At 37.2% G+C, this 16,373-nt stretch overlaps 1 protein-coding gene across 2 annotated transcripts in view; it reads right to left on the bottom strand.

The window, feature by feature from the left end:
• Mycbp2 (MYC binding protein 2) overlaps positions 1-16,373 on the bottom strand; it is a 263,847-nt gene that overhangs the window by 103,950 nt on the left and 143,524 nt on the right. For both annotated transcript variants that reach the window (XM_045144931.1, XM_004651034.2), the window contains exons 34-39: positions 15,128-15,319; positions 12,720-12,926; positions 9,730-9,861; positions 5,692-5,870; positions 1,697-1,839; positions 254-354 (exon numbers count right to left, since the gene is read on the bottom strand). In XM_045144931.1, coding sequence (XP_045000866.1) covers positions 254-354; positions 1,697-1,839; positions 5,692-5,870; positions 9,730-9,861; positions 12,720-12,926; positions 15,128-15,319 — 954 coding nt within the window. The remainder of the gene's footprint in view (positions 1-253; positions 355-1,696; positions 1,840-5,691; positions 5,871-9,729; positions 9,862-12,719; positions 12,927-15,127; positions 15,320-16,373) is intronic.

Genomic DNA, 16,373 nt, shown 5'->3' with positions numbered 1-16,373 from the left:
ATTTATAAAATATATTTCCCTTTCCCAAAGTCTTCAAATGTAAAACCACACTGATATGTAAGCATATGAATTCAGTAAACAATACTATGAACAGAGATGTTCAACAGAGATTTCGATTAGTTCATGTGTTTTATCTCTCCCTGTTACCTGTATACCTGGAACTTCTAAGATAGGAGTATCTTTATAGGAAAGATACAACTTCTAAAAACTGATACATACTGTAAGAGATAAGTTATAAAATTATGTTACACACCTTGGGAACAGCAGCAGCTACTGGTCCAATGTAGGCTATAATAAGGGGAAGCAGCATGGAAAACAGACTGGAAGAACTAAGCAGTTCTGGAATGTCATCAGCTAAAAAAGGCGTTAAAACTATAGTTAGAGGGTACTCTGATGTATTCTTATCCACCCTATACTAATGTATGCCCTGGTTATCTCAAGAAAATTATAACTAAAGGACCTGATACTACTTATTTTAAGGGCTCTACTTATATGAGTTATCTCAATTAATGCTCATGACTGACTTTTGTTATCTCCACATTTTGTAAGGGGAAACTAAGGTACACAGGGATCACACACCAAATATGCAATGTGTCTTAAGTATACTTATAAAATGTTAGAGCCAGGAATCGAGCCTAGGGTAAACAGCCATGATTTGAAACATGGCTGTATGAGTGACACTAGCCAAATCATTTAATCTGCAAAATAGGATACTGGTAGTATTTCCTCACTGGATGCCTTGAAGATCATTGTTCTACACATATAAAGCATTCTAAAAATATTTGACATTATTGAGCTACATTGCTTTCTATTTTCCCAAGGAAAGAATATTACTAATGGACATTTTAGTCATTTATCCAAGATCATGATGCTGGGAAGATGAGCTAAGTCTAGCTTCTACAGACATTTCTGTCATAAGACAATAATTCTTCCAAACCATAGTTACTAGATCTGTTGCATCAGAACAAGATGTACATTTATTCAGAGAATAATTCCTTAATCTAGTCTAAATCCCTGGGGCACACCAAATATTCCTTATTTTTAGCAAGCATCCTAGGTAATTCTGATAGGCAGGTATGTTTAGGAATCAATAATAAGGAGTGCGACTAACAGTGAATATTTTACACTGATAACTCCTGCCAGTATAGAGGATACCTACATGACTAGATGGATGTGGGAGAAAGAGGTAGTGAGGTTATCAGTTTATTAACTATCTGTGGAAAAGAGGACATGAGTTTTACTGTGGCCCATGGACTAGGTACTGGGAAAACAGAGAAAGAGGAGAATAGTAAGTGATGAGTTTCCAGTGGAAGCACTCACAGAAGTTAATTCAGACAAGTGAAATCTGAAGAGATGGTAGGGCTATTGTTATCGTTGGGTGGATGGTGGATACTTAATGAAAACGAGATGCACAGAAGAAAAAGCTTTGAGTACTAAAATGTAACAGAGCAAAGACTCAGTTTAGACAGAATTCTTCTCTTACTGGATTAGGTAAGAAAATCAGAGTATCTGGTAAATACTTTTGATCAGTGTAAAAAATTTACATCAGAGTATGGAGAAAAGGAGTGATCCAAAGTCAATGTATATATAAATCAGTAATTAGTTGACACTTCCATTCCTCTTCTGTACCTCTGTGCACAGTGAAGAATTATAGCATCTAGTTACGACTATTAAGAAGGAAATAGGACAGTCTTACCATCCACAGCAAGAGCTCTGTGCAACAGGTCCTTAGCTGCTCGAACAACAGTGCTTACCACAGAGAGAGCTCTGCTACAGTTTTTATCTTCTTCATTGGCTTTACTCAGAAGTTGGGATTGTAAGTCTCCATCAAATTCACTCCTGTGACATGAGTAAACATGAGAGTAGGTTGCATAGGTAACAGAACATGATAATTACATTCAGATCAGAGTTTCACAAACTTGGGGTAAGAACAGTTACAGTTAAGATAATAAATGTGGAATATGCCAGTTCAGGAAATGATAAAGGCTCTCAAAGAAAATAAGAAAATAAAGAGTGCTATTTTGGGAGCCTGGGGAGATGGCTCAGTGGTTAAAGTGCTTGCTTACAAGCCTGACTGCTTGGGGCTGATTCCCTAGTGGCCATGTAAAGCCAGATGGACAAAGTAGAACACGGGTGCATCTGGAATTTATGTGTAGTGCAGGAGGTGCTGACATGCCCATATTTTTCCCCCTCTCTCTCTCTGCAAATAAATAAATAAAAGTATTTTTTAAAAATAGTACTATTTGAAATGAGGTCAAATTTTCTTTTGTTGAATTGAGATTTACAGTCTGGTTTGTGGGGTTTTCTATTTGTTTTTGTTTTGTTTTTCAAAGTAGGATCTCATTCTAGCCCCGTCTGACCTGGAATTTACTATGTAATCTCAGACTGCCCTTGAACTAACTGCAATCCTCCCACTTCTGCCTCCCAAGTGCTGGGATTAAAGATGTATGCCACCACACCTGGCCTGAACTGTGTTTAAAAACCAACAAAAGGAGCCATGAAAGCTCTGAGGGAAAGAGTGAGAAGAAAGGGAACAGAGTACTGAACTCAAGGAACAGAATAAAAAGAACTATTGCTACAGTGAAAGAAAGACTGAAAGGAAGTGTAAAACAGTAATCAAGTCTTGTGGGTTTTAGAGGCCAAAGTGATAACTTCACATTTCATACAGGAATGAGAAGAGAAGGCCCTGTGCTTTGAGCAGGGGCAACCTTGGTTGTGATTTAACTTTTCATCACATCATTCTGGCTGCACTAGGATAACTGATCATGGGAGAAGGGAGGGAGACTCCTTTAGAAACTCTCCAGTTTTCAGGTAGAAGGAATGGTGGCTTGAATGGGACTGTGGATCATGAAAATGACAGAAAAGGCCAGAATTAGGTATAGAGCCATACCATACACCCAATCTCATCTGCCCATAAAAACTGAGCAGGGTTGGACCTAGTTAGAATATAGAGGGAAAAAAGGTTAGACTTAGAACATTCAGAAAGTACAGCTGCCAGAACTTGTTGAACTAGATAGAGGAAAAGAGATACAATGACCAGCATTCTGGCTATAACTATGGGTAAAAAGTGGGTACTATTGATATTCTAAGATATCTATCAGACAACTTAAAAAAAAGCCTCCTTCAAGAGGATATGTAGTATGATGATTCAACAATGTGTCACTTGGAATCCACTTTCCTACTTACTGGACTGGAGAAATGGTTCAGTGGTTAAAGGCACTTACTTATAAAGCCAGAAAGCACAGGTTTGATTCACCTGTACCCATGTAAAGATAGATGCACAAAGCAGAACATGTGTCTGGAGTTTATTTGCAGTGGCAAGAACCCTGGTGCACCCATTCTCTCTCTCTCTCTCACACACACACACTCTTTCTCTTTCTCTCTCTGTCCCTCTGCTTGCAAATAAAAATAAAATATTTAAAAAAAGAAAAATTCTGGTACCATAATTTACTACAAATGTGATTTGGGCAAGATGTTTAATCACTCAGTGCCTCAGTTCCTTCCTTTGTGAAGTAGGGACAGTAAAAGTGCCTACCTCATGACTAGCCAAGGCAACCACAGGTAAGCATCGAAGAGCAGCCTGACACTCAATGTAAGTGCTCAGTACGAATTAACCAGTGTCATCTCCACTGCTATCATCCAAACAAAGATGCTGAAGAGGGGCTTGATTATTCAGTCTAGATTTAAGAGGATATACAGGCTACAGAGGTGAATTTTGGAGCCATGAATAAAACAGTGTTTAAAGCTGAGACCAATCTTTTTTTTTTTTTCTCTTTTTTTTTTTTGTTGTTTTTTTTAGGTAGGGTCTCACTCTAGTTCAGGCTAACCTGCAATTCACTATGGAGTCTCAGGCTGGCCTCAAACTCGCAGTGATCCTCCCACCTCTGCCTACTGAGCGCTGGGATTAAAGGCATGCGCCACCACACATGGCTCTCATGTTTTTTTTGTTGTTGTTGTTTGTTTTTTAATGAGAGAGACAGAGAATTAGAATGCCAGGGCCTCCAGCCGCAACAATTAAATTCCAGATGTGTATACCACCTTGTGTGCATGTGTGAACTTGTGCACCTGGCTTACGTGAGACCTGGAGAGTTGAACATGAGTCCTTAGGCTTCAAAGGCAAGTGCCTTAACCACTAAGCTATCACTCCAATTTGAGACTAATCTGTTTTTAACTATATTTTTAAAGGTAAGGGTATTTATAACTTGCAGGCAAATATAAACATACATAAAAGCTGATATAGCATATGCTGTTAATGATTCTATAATTTCCTATTGTAAATGTTACAGCTTTGAATCTGACTGAGAATGAGAATAATGTGCTATTTACTTACTATAGTGTTTACTGAACAGAATTTATTTGGTGAATGTGGTAAAAAGACACACACATACACACACACACACACACACACACACACACACACACACACACACAATATCTCAGCAGTAAATGTGCTACACAGATGTTTACTGCCTGCTTCTTCTATTACATGTAGAGGAAGAAAGCAGAAAATTTAGAGAATTATTTTCTACTCTGACTATTTAAGCAGTATTTCAGAGTACTTATGAAGAAAAGTGAGGATGCAAAAAGCCTCTGCAAGTTGTATGAAACAGTAGTGATTTGAATTAAAGTTAGGCTGAGGTTAAATGTGGTCAATGGTGCTTAAGAGTCCAAATAAGTACATCACAAAAAACTCAAATCCAGGGAGAAATGTATACTTGAAAGATTTTTTAGCTCAAAGATTATCGTTTACCTACTAAATAGTTTTTGATTACATTATCTGAAACCCCACTGAGGAGGGACCACAGAGGAATGGAGACAGGGACATGGAAAAAGAGGGTAGCAACACATAATGTATCCATACAAAATATGTTGTTAATAATAATAATATTAAAAATGTTATATTATAGAGGCCCATGAGATACCTAGGCAGATAAAAGATTTTGTGGGGGGGGATTTTGAGGTAGGGTCTCACTCTAGCCCAGGCTGACCTGGAATTCACTATGGAGTCTCAAGGTGGCCTTGAACTCACGGCGATCCTCCTACCTCTGCCTTCCAAGTGCTGGGAAAAGATTTTTAATAACAGAATATTCTATAGGCTAGATCCAGCACCAACTCAACATCAGTAACAGGCTGAGTCAGTCTAATCACTCATTTTAGTTAATTATAAACAGAAATGAATGAATTACATTTGCATTTTAACTGGTAGTCTAGGAACCATGAAGTGACATTAAAAACACATGTGTGTTCTTTGGCATTCCTATTTCATGGTGGGTCCCCCTCTTTCTTTTCCTATCTTCCTCTTTCTCCCATCTCTCTCATTCTCTTCAGCTCCTTCCCAGGTACATACATCCACCTGGTCTCTTCTCTCACTCTCTATCTCTTCCTCTTGCCTCATTCTCATTTTCACCCTTTACAATCAAGTCTGAAACTAAAAGAAAAAAAAGCATATATGCCCAGTGTAAAACCTTCAATGATATTTTTAAAAAGAAGAAAAACTGAAGTGCTCATCTTTACAGTAAACAATGAATTTCTACTTTAAAATGAGGATTCTTTCTACAAATTAGCACAAGTATGTGCTCAGAAGACAAACCACATCATTTAACTACAGTGATCATTTAGCATGTTTTCCATAGCAGTAAACCTTATGCTAGATCAAGAACAAGTATCACTCTGACCTCTAGACACACCCACCGGTAGTACAGTATCTGTGGAATCTGTCCTCGGGTTTGGTTTGTGCCATTACTGCTCAAGCTGCACGTGCTGAAGGTAAAGGTCACGCCATCAGGACACTGCACTGTAGTCATCCCTCCATCTCCATTCGCTGTACGGCTTCCATAGTTCCTCAAGCGCACAGCATACTTAATATTTTCCTTCATGGTAAAGATAGAAAATATCTTTATATTTACTCAAAATGTACAGCAGTATATAAAAAGAACTCTGCCAGTAAACTATGCACATATATTGAATATTTTCCATCTTTATAGACCACTACATGAGTTTTTAGTAACTCAAATAGCTAGCACTTACTGAATGACTTTTTGAGTAATAATCTATCCTGAATACTTTATCTGAGTTAACTTAACCAATCTTTAAAATGTTACCAGAAAAGTACACTATTACATGGGTGAGGAATCTGAGGTCCAAAGTAACACAGGTACTAAGTCATGGACCTTATATTTGCACACCAGAATGTACAGCTAATTCTTCTGATTATCCTGCTATAATATTAGCTAAAATACATTATTTTTAAAAAATGCTTCATTTATTTATTTATTTGAGAGAAAGTAAGAGAAAGAGGCAGATATAGGGAGAGAATGGGCAGGCCAGGAACTCTAGCCACTGCAAAGGAGCTCCAGATGCATGAACCCCTCTTGTACATCTAACTTTATGTGGGTATTAGGACATCGAACCCAATCCTTAGGCACTCAGACATCTCTCCAGCCCTCAAATAAACTATTTTAAGAATATAAACTAGTATTTTTTTTCTATGATTAATTTAAAATTAAGTGTGAAAACAATAAGACTTGTGAATCTATTCCATTTTAGTTTGGGAGAAACAGGCAGAAAGTCACAGGAAGAAAAAAATCTCTCTAAGAAGATATCCAGAACATGATGCAATACAGACACAGACATGCAGGTTTCATGCTCCAGGATACAAACCTCATGAAAAATGTTTTGAAATTAGAACCATAAATGACCAAGTCTCTAACAAGACTAACTTTATCTTAACTTCTGCTCTGAAATGGAAGTTTTTTAATACTATAACAGCACTGAATTATTTCTGGTTCAACATTACTAATTGTTTTAATATAATAAAATTTATTTGAATGAATACTTTAAAAATTAAGTTATATAAAGTAATATTCTTAATAGTTAAAAAGAACCCTTCAGACCATTTCGACTAATTTATTTATTTACCTAGGTATGTATTTATTGGTATGTGTATGGGCGCATGAGTGCAGCAAGGTGTCCTGCTATTTACCTGTGTATATATGTATTTATTTGCATGCGTGTGTGTGTGAGTATGGAAGGTGTCTTGTTATGTATGTATATATGCATCTGCATGTGTATGTGTGTACGAGTGCTGCAGGGTATCTTGTTATTTATTTGCCTATGTATGGATGTAGTTACTTGCATGTGTATGTGCATATGAGTGTGTCAGGGTGTCTTATTATTCCTTTAACTATGTATGCATTTATTTGCATGTGTATTGTATATATGAGTGCAGCAGGGCCTCTTGTTGCTTCAAGGAAATGCCAGAGGCTTGTGTCACTTTGGGTCTGGCTGTATATTGGTGCTGAGGAATTGAGCCAGGTTCGCAGGCTCTATAAGCAAACAGCTTTAACTGTGAGCCCTTTCCCCAGCCCAATTGTTTTTTAAAGCATTTTTGGTAATATATGACAAGTAAAGTTGAAGAATAATATCTACTACTTAGAATAAATACTGTACTAGGCATGTGTGTTGTATGGTTTCAGATATCTCCCATAAATTCATGTGATCTGACTGCTTGGTACCCAACTGGTGACAATTTGGGAGGTAGTAGCTTGCTGGAGAAGTTGTATTATTGGGGTCAGGCTTAAGGATGGTATAGCCAGCTACCCCTTGCCAGAACTTGGCTCACTCTCGTGCTGCTGTTTTCCACCTGCTGTTGCAGGGGTGATGTTCAACCTCTGCTCATGCCATGCTTTCCCCAGCCATCCAGAATCTTCTCCTCAAGACTGTAAGCAAAGCAAAACAAACAAACAACAAAAAACTTTCCTCCTGTCAGTTGTTTTTAAGTGTATGCTCTATCCAAATAATAAGAAAAAACAACAGAAATTTGGTACCAGTAGAGTGGGTGGCTGCTGCTAGAAATCTGATTGTGTGACTTTTAGCTTTTGCAATGGATTTGTAGGAAAAATATGGAAGGTTCTGAAACCTTGGACCTAAAAGATGCCTTGCAGTGCTATAAGTAGAGCTTGATGGACCATTCTGGTCAGAGTTGAAAGACATAAAGGCATACAGAACTATGGAATGTGCAACTTGGCTTATGAGGGGGAAGAGCTTTGTCCAGACTGGCCTGGAGAGACACAGTTTGTATGAGAGGCTTTCTCTCACATGAGAACTAGAGCAGGACTGAACTTATAAGGATTGGACTAGTATGAGCAGATAAGGTACAGAAATGAAAGTTGGGCAAGAGACAGCTGCTGGTTTCAGCTGCAATTATTTGAGAGATTACCACCACTGAGATTGGGCCAGTGGTTCTTAACTGGAACAGAAGGAAGACAGCAGACTTTTTTGAAAGCAAGGAGTATGAAGAAAGAATACTGAAGACATTTTGCTGCTTTCAAGTTGTCTGTATTGTATTGCCCCTTAGATTAACAAATTTCACAGCCCAACTGGTACTGAGGGAGTAGAACAAACCTGGAAAGAAAGGGTCATTGGATTTGCAACACTGTGTTTTGGAAATGGTCACTGGGCAATGTGAGGCAGGGCTGTTGGAATCCCTACAAAGTGGACCAGTGGAACCAGGATAATGAACTATGGATTGCAGTGGAAACCCCATGATTTTTTTTTTTTTTCAAGGTAACATCCTTTCTAGCCCAGGCTGACCTGGAATTCACTGGGTAGCCTCGGGTTCACAGCAATCCTCCTACTGCTGCCTACAGAGTGCCGGAATTAAAGGCACACACCACCACGCCTGGCTCATCCAAGAATTAAAAAAAAAAAAATTATTTACTTGAGAGAGAGAGAAAGATGGAGATGGACAGAGGCTGAGATAGAGAATGGGCATACCAGGATCTCCATCCAGCTGCTGCAAACAAACTCAAGACATATGTACCAACCTGTTCACTAGCTTATGTGGGTCCTTGGGAATTGAACCTGGGTCCATTGGCAAGAGCCTTAACTGTTAAGCCATCTCTCCAGCCCTCACCCCAGAAATTTTGAGATACTAGGATTGGACAATGGCTGCTAAGGAGAGCTACTTTCTCTGAATCAAGTTTTTGCTAGGCTATCAGAAGCCAACCTAGAAGGGTAGAAATTCAAAGCCAAGAAACATCATTGGTTACAGATGTTGGACTTGGAGCCATAGAATTCAATTTGCCCTGTTTGTTACAGATCTTGCATTGATTCAATCTTTTCTTTCAATGATACCTTTTGCAATATGAATGTTTATTATGTGCCAGTATGTGTTTTTGGTTTTACAGGCTCATAGTTAAGAGACTGGACTTTGGGGATGTTTAAACAGCGTTTGATTGTTAAAAACAAACAAACAAAAACTATGGGGTCTTTTAAGGTTGGGCTGGTTTTTTTTTGGGGGGGGAATGCTTTGTCCCAGCAATGAGAAAATAACTACAATATCATAGAAGCAGGTACGCTACATTTATTGTTTAATTTAATCTGCACATCATCATAATGCAGACACTATTCCTTCCCACCTAAAGATCAGGTTTATAATGTACAATGATGACATTCCAGTATCATAAATCTGATGTGGGAGAGTAGGTTCCTTAAGATAAGTCAGTGTGACTTTAAAACCTAACAATTCTTCATGCTATACTAGGACTGAAAAGATTATACACAAAAATGAAGTATAACACAGTTTAATATCAGGAATATTATCCCAATAGTGAGTAAGGGCATTAATATTTGAAGCAGCACATAATGAATAGCACTGGGAATTCATGCAATACTTTCCACAATTTCAACTACTTATTAATAACAAAAGACACATATGGATGCAATTACCTTTAAAGGAACAACTTTGTCAAGTCTGATTTCCGCTATGTCACTGGGTGAATCATCTGTTGTGTATGTTCCTTTGACTAGCTCTAGAGATGTCCATCTGTGGGAATGAGTTGAATCTCCTGCATGTTCACTCTAACAAAGACAACATCCAACAAACTCTTAATGGTATTGTCAGAACAATTCTGATTTAAAACTAATTACAAACCTTATGTAGTTTATTTCCTTGGATATGAAAAGATATTATACACATAGATGTGAATAATAAATAAATAAATAAAAATTTATTAATAAAAAAGTCATTAGTATTTCCTTCAACATACTGAAGGATGGCTTTACTACTTAATTCACTTTTATATTATTTCTTAAAATGTAACATAAATGGACTGTTTTCACCTTAGGGCTAACAGTATTCTAACTTCATGGGAAGACTGCTTATAGAGCCTAATGGAGTGTAGAATTAATTCAAATTAGTTGCTCAAAACATTAAACAGATTGTCATTAGGAAATAATTTTCATACTGTCTCATATTAATGAAACCTTGTAAAATCTAAGACATTTAAAATAATTTAAAGAATACAGAAAAACATAGCTAATCCAAATAATAAACACTGCCTTTAATAAGAATTTGATTCAGGGGGCCCCATAAACTTAAGATGCTCTGAATGCTAGGTTCCCAGCTGATGGAGATTTGCAAATTAACGCCTGCAAGGATTATACTGTTGGGGTGGGCTTATGGGTATTACAGTCAGTGTCCCCTTGCCAGTGTGTGGCACACTCTCCTGTTGCTGTTGTCACCTGATGTTGGCAGGAGCTGATGTCCAACCTCGGCTCATGCCAACATTTTCTCCTACCATCATGGAGCTTCCCCTATGTCTGTAAGCCAAAATAAATCTCTTTTTTTTCCACAAGCTGCTGTTGGTCATGTGATTTCTGCCAGCAATGTGATCATGACTACAACAATGAAGTTGATACAGAGAATGGGGTCATTGCTCCTAGGTACCTGAATGAGTAGCTTTTGGCCATTTGGAGCTGATTTTTGAGGAAAGAACGTGGAAAAATTTGAAACCTTGGCCTAAGAGATGCCTTGCAGTTCTTTAAATATCATAGACTATTCTGGTCAGATAAGAAAGAACTGAATGCAATAAAAACTATGGACTATGAGGTTTGGTTTGTGAGGGTGAGGAAGAACTTTGCCTAGACTGGGTGAAAAGCAGTTTTTGTAAGAGACTTGCTGTTATGCCTGTGTCCTGAGCACATGTGCCAGGTTGCTTTGCACAGAAATGGACTGGTATGAACAGAGGGATATGGCACAGAAAAGAAATTGAAATCTTTGGGCCAAAACTGCTGCCAATTCAGTTGCAATTATATGAGAGATTACAACCATTGACATTGGGCCAGCAGGCCTGTACTGGGACAATAGAAAGAACACAGTTATTTATTTATTTATTTATTTAATTATTTAGTTTAGAGGTAGGGTCTCACTCTGGTCCAGGCTGACCTGGAATTAACTATGTAGTCTCAGAGTGGCCTCAAACTCTCGGTGATCTGCAATGCAGTTCTTTGAAGGGGCTTGAATGCTAAAAGAATATCCTATTCTTCAAAGTCTGCTTTATTTCTCCCTTGGATTAAAATATGGGTACCCCCACATGTTATTATGCAGTATAGAAATGCAATAAAGACAGGGTCATTGAATTTGCAATACGTTCTTGTGTTTTGAAAATGTCCATCAGCAGTGTGAAGCAGGACTGCCTGAATGGAGATCCGATGGAGCTGTGAGGATGAATTGTAGGTTGCAGTGGAGACTCAGTGGAGATGCCAGGACCACAAAAAGGCTGCTAAGGAGCATTGCCAGCCCCAGATGAAGTCTTCCGGTATTGTGAGTAGCCTAGCTGGAGGGGTGGAATTACTACAGAGACTTGTTGCTGATTAGAATTATCAGACTTGGAAACTTGTCACTGCCTAGAGTTGTTGGACTTGGAGCTAAGAGTTTGATATTTACCCTGTTTACATTTTGTACTGGTTGAATATTTCTTTGCTATGCCCAATGCCATCTTTTGCAGTGTGAATGTTTATTCTCTGCCATTATGGCTTTTTATTTGTCTTTTGTTTTTGTTATTATGGTTCAGTTAAAAGATCTCAGATTGTACCAATGTTTGAATATCATTGGGATTGAGTAAAAACTATGGGAACTTTTAAAGTTGGATGTATACATCACATTTTATATCCTATGTGGCTATTAGTTTATCGAGTCCAGGGGCAGAATGTATTGGTTTGATTCAGGTGACCCCATAAACTTAGATGTTCAGCATGCTAGGCTCCCAGCTGATGGAGATTTGGGAATTAACACCTCCTGGAAGCAGTGTATTGTTGGGGGTGGGCTTATGGGTGTTATAGCCAGTTTCCCCACACCAGTATGTGGCATGTTCTCCTGTTGCTGTTGTCCACCTGATGTTGGCCAGGGGGTGATGTACACCCTCTGCTCATGCCATTGTTTTCCTTGGCTATCATGAAGCTTCTCTCTGAGTCTGTAAGTCAAAATAAACCTTTTGTCCCACAAGCTGCTGTTGGTTGTGTGATTTCTAACAGCAATGTGAACCACACGGCAACAATCCTCCATCCTCTCTCCAAGAAAACTGTTTAACCACTGACAAAATTCTATATCTACTTAAACACTGTTCTTGCATCATTAAACATGACCACAGAAGAACAAAACAAGCAAACACTTGTAATCAGAAACTTAGCTATGTATTTGCTAGTTTTCAATTTCATTTAAAATATCTCCCTTTCTGACAGTGCAAAAAAAAAAAAAAAAAGGTAGTGAACTAAAATAGCAGTTAAATAATCAGGTAAAGTAACTCTCTTGGTTTAATGATGTCAATGTGAGTGTGATCTTCTGAACTCTGTAAGGTCTAGTCAAATTATACTATGAAAACCGTAAGTCTGACACATAAACACAGACCACAGGACAATGCTCAATGGGTGATACTTACATCATCAACCAACACCTCTAATTCATATTCATGTATCCCTCCTCCTCCATAGACAGAGAAACCAACCACAACTATTCCAGGTTTGTCTACTGAAAAACAGATTGCATCAGGGGATCCATTCCCAGTGTTCCAACTTCTTCCCTGGCTCGTTTTTGTGAATCGGTTTGCACTGGCTTTTACAGAGTGAAGAGAATTAAGTCCATCAACCTGTGAACAGCACACACAATTACCTCAGTACTTTTTTTTTTTTTACCTGAATATTACTAATAACACCTGCAAGGAAACAATCCAAAGGTTTCTATGAAGTCTAATAAAATTACTTTCACTTAGTAAGTGAATTAAACTTTACCAAAAGTAAACTATATTAAGATAACCCATGAATAAAACCAAACTTTATCATTCAAAAGCCAAAAACCAATGTTACTTTAACAGTACTTTCTTCATTTCATCATATATTTCACTTATTTCAGATTTATAAATGTTTGTCATTATAGGCATATGAAGGAATGGTTACTTGGGAAAGGGATGCCAAAAATTTAGTCTACATTTTATGGATCAGTATTTTTCAAACTCTTCTCCACAGAGCTCTAGGAGTATAAAAAGACAGATTCATCCACATCATCTACACCCAAGTTATCTTGTTTCCAATTAAGATTTTACTTGAAGAAAACTTGATTTTCCAAGTTTGAATAATATTAACATATAATAGGGTTTTTTTTTTTTTGCTTGTTTATATGTGTGAGGGTGTGTATGTGTGTGTGTGCGCGTGAGAGAGAGAGGGGGGGGGGTGCATGTATGTGCCCATGCAGCAACTTATGTGCTTGATAGTAGTGGGATACGCTTGCTGAAGCAGAACATTGGGAGCCCTGCACTTGTCCTTATATCCTAGAATCTCTTTAAGTTTACCTGATTTGAAATTTCTTTTAAATAAGACCTGCTTGTAATATAAGTTGGAGATAGTCTGGAATTTTAAGAAAGACATAGCTGAAATTTATAATACTAGTAATATTTACAAAGTGCTCTCAGAAAGAAAGGAACATGAACATCTAATGCCAGGACCTTTGGGATCAAACAAGGTTGAATATTATAGTACCCTGAAATTTAAGTATTTGTTTTCCTTAAGCAAAGTTAACTCTCCAGCAATATTTGGAGGGGGGTTATCTGTCACAGGCTTTCCTGCAGCTTCTACACTTTAAGAGGAAAATGCATTGTAGATGGACTGAATGTATATATACATAAAAAAAGACAGAGCATTTTTTTGCCAAAGGTAGCATGTTTTTAGTCCTTGGCCAAAGCTAAGAAATGTAGAAAACCCTTCCAATGGTAAGATATTAACCTTTTCTCAAGATCATGTTATCATTTCAGAGTTCTACAGACTAAACTGTCACTATGAACGAGTAGTAAGGGTAGATCACATGGATTCATTCACAGTAAGGTCTAAAATAAATAAAAAAAAACAACAAAGAAAAAAAGTTACACAAAAACAAGGACTTGGAATTATACCAATAAAATAGAGAAGAAATTCGTTGGCAAGCAATGTGACCACCAGCCAGGTTATTGTCTACATGTTGGTAACATTCATTTGAATGATATAACATATTTCACAGTAAGCCTCAATTTTTAAAACCAAGTTGCAATCTGCTTTTTGGGAAAAGTAAATGAATAACAGATACATCAAATTCAATCAAAACTTTCAGGTTAGTTACAAAAAGAAGTAAGGAGACAACTGATACATCTATAACTTTGTGACAATGGGTACATAACAAGGTAAGTGTACTTGCAATCACCAGAGACTGTACACAGAAAATGATTAGAATGATAAAGTGTTTACAAAAGACTATGATACAGGTGAGATAAAAAGAAAATACTCATTTTAATTTTCCATATGTAGTTGTCTCAGGTTAACTGTCTGGACAGAGCAAAGATTTGTAGCTCTCTGCTTTTTCCACACAACATGTCTATTCTCCCTATGACTTTTTAACAATGCTTATAATCTAGCAATGGGAACCACTTTCATTTTTATTGGTACATGTTGGTGGAGTTCTGAAAGATATAAAATGAGAAACTAGTCTAAGAGGAAAAGATATGCTTTGTAACACTGTGACATGTAGGGTAAACTAATAAGGGAGAGGAATCAGACAGGAGCAGATTAGCGGTACACAGAATGGAAAAACAGAAAAATATTTTTTAAGAGAAAATGTACTCCTCACTCATGGAAATTACTTTCTAAAAAGCCAAAATGTATGAATAAAGAAATAGTGTGGAAAATTTGAATATGTGTAACTTTTCATTGTTTTTTCATTTATTGCTTGAGACCGGGTCTTGCTACATAGCGCAGACTGGCAGTCCTCCTGTCACCATGCCTAAAATAGTGCTTCCTTACCTAGTCTTAAAACAGAACTCCTTACCTCGGATCCTAGTGCCGATGCTGTCAGTTCACTGACGATGCTGGCCAGTAGTCCACAGGTGTTAGAGACCAGGTGGGAGGAGAAGAGCTCATTCTCTCTCCTCAGGCTATTCCTGACCGGAAGCACAACAATAACCAACATTTTTTCCAGAACTTCACGGAAGCTGGTCATCCCTGAGATATTCTCTTCACTCTATGATACATGAGAAGAGGAAGTGCCAAGGTTACTGTTCTAATACTTCTGTTACAGAATTAGTCTTTCTATATGACACCCTCTAAATCCAGACCTGAATTATTTCTTTGACTCATAAATAGTAGCCCTACACTTGTATATTTTTATTAGCTTTGTATTATTTTCATGTATTTTCTTATTTAATTTCCCAGTTATAACACTGAATAGCATATAGGAAACTATTCAAACCATTTAAAACCATTTTTGCATTATAGGATGTTTCAATGTAAGATAATTTCTAGAAAACATAGAAGTAAAGCCAACTCTCAGTAGTCTATGAAAATCAATTCTTTTAAGCATTTATGTAATCCATAGACAGTTTTATAATTACTTGTATATTTAGTTTATGAAAACAGATAAAATTTCAACCCCTGGAATTTTACTGGAAAATTATAGGATAAATTAAATTTCTTTAAAACCCAAAGGAAAAATATTTCCCAGAAAAATATTGAAAAGATTGTTAATTTAGCTGGTAGGCAATATACAAATTCACTGCCTCCTTTATTATGCTCTTATGTTCTTTAACTCATTGCAAATAGAAAGTCAAATGCATTCAGTTTTAAGAGGAGGCTACAGTAAACAATTGGTCTTTCAGTTCTACTATAGACTAAGGAATGAAAAAATTCTGGATCTAGTTCCAATTAAAACAATACTTTATGCTGGGCATGGTGGTGCACGCCTTTAATCCCAGCTCTCAGGAGGCAGAGGTAGGAGGATCGCTGTGAGTTTGAGGCCACCCTGAGACTCCATAGGTCAGCCTGAGCTAGAGTGAGACACTAACTCAAAAAAAAAAAGATACATACATACATACATATATATATATATATATATATACACACACACACACACACACACATATATACATATACATATACATATACATATACATATACATATATATATATATATATATATATATATATATATATATATATATATATGGTCAACACTTGCCCCCAATATGCCCACATTACAAGCTAAGACACATATATCAGTCAGAACATGTGGCTTTGGT

Source organism: Jaculus jaculus, chromosome 3 (genome assembly GCF_020740685.1).
Source record: "Jaculus jaculus isolate mJacJac1 chromosome 3, mJacJac1.mat.Y.cur, whole genome shotgun sequence".
NCBI classification, from domain to species: domain Eukaryota; kingdom Metazoa; phylum Chordata; class Mammalia; order Rodentia; family Dipodidae; genus Jaculus; species Jaculus jaculus.
Note: the sequence above shows the minus strand (reverse complement) of the source record. Positions and strands in the feature narration are given on the sequence as shown.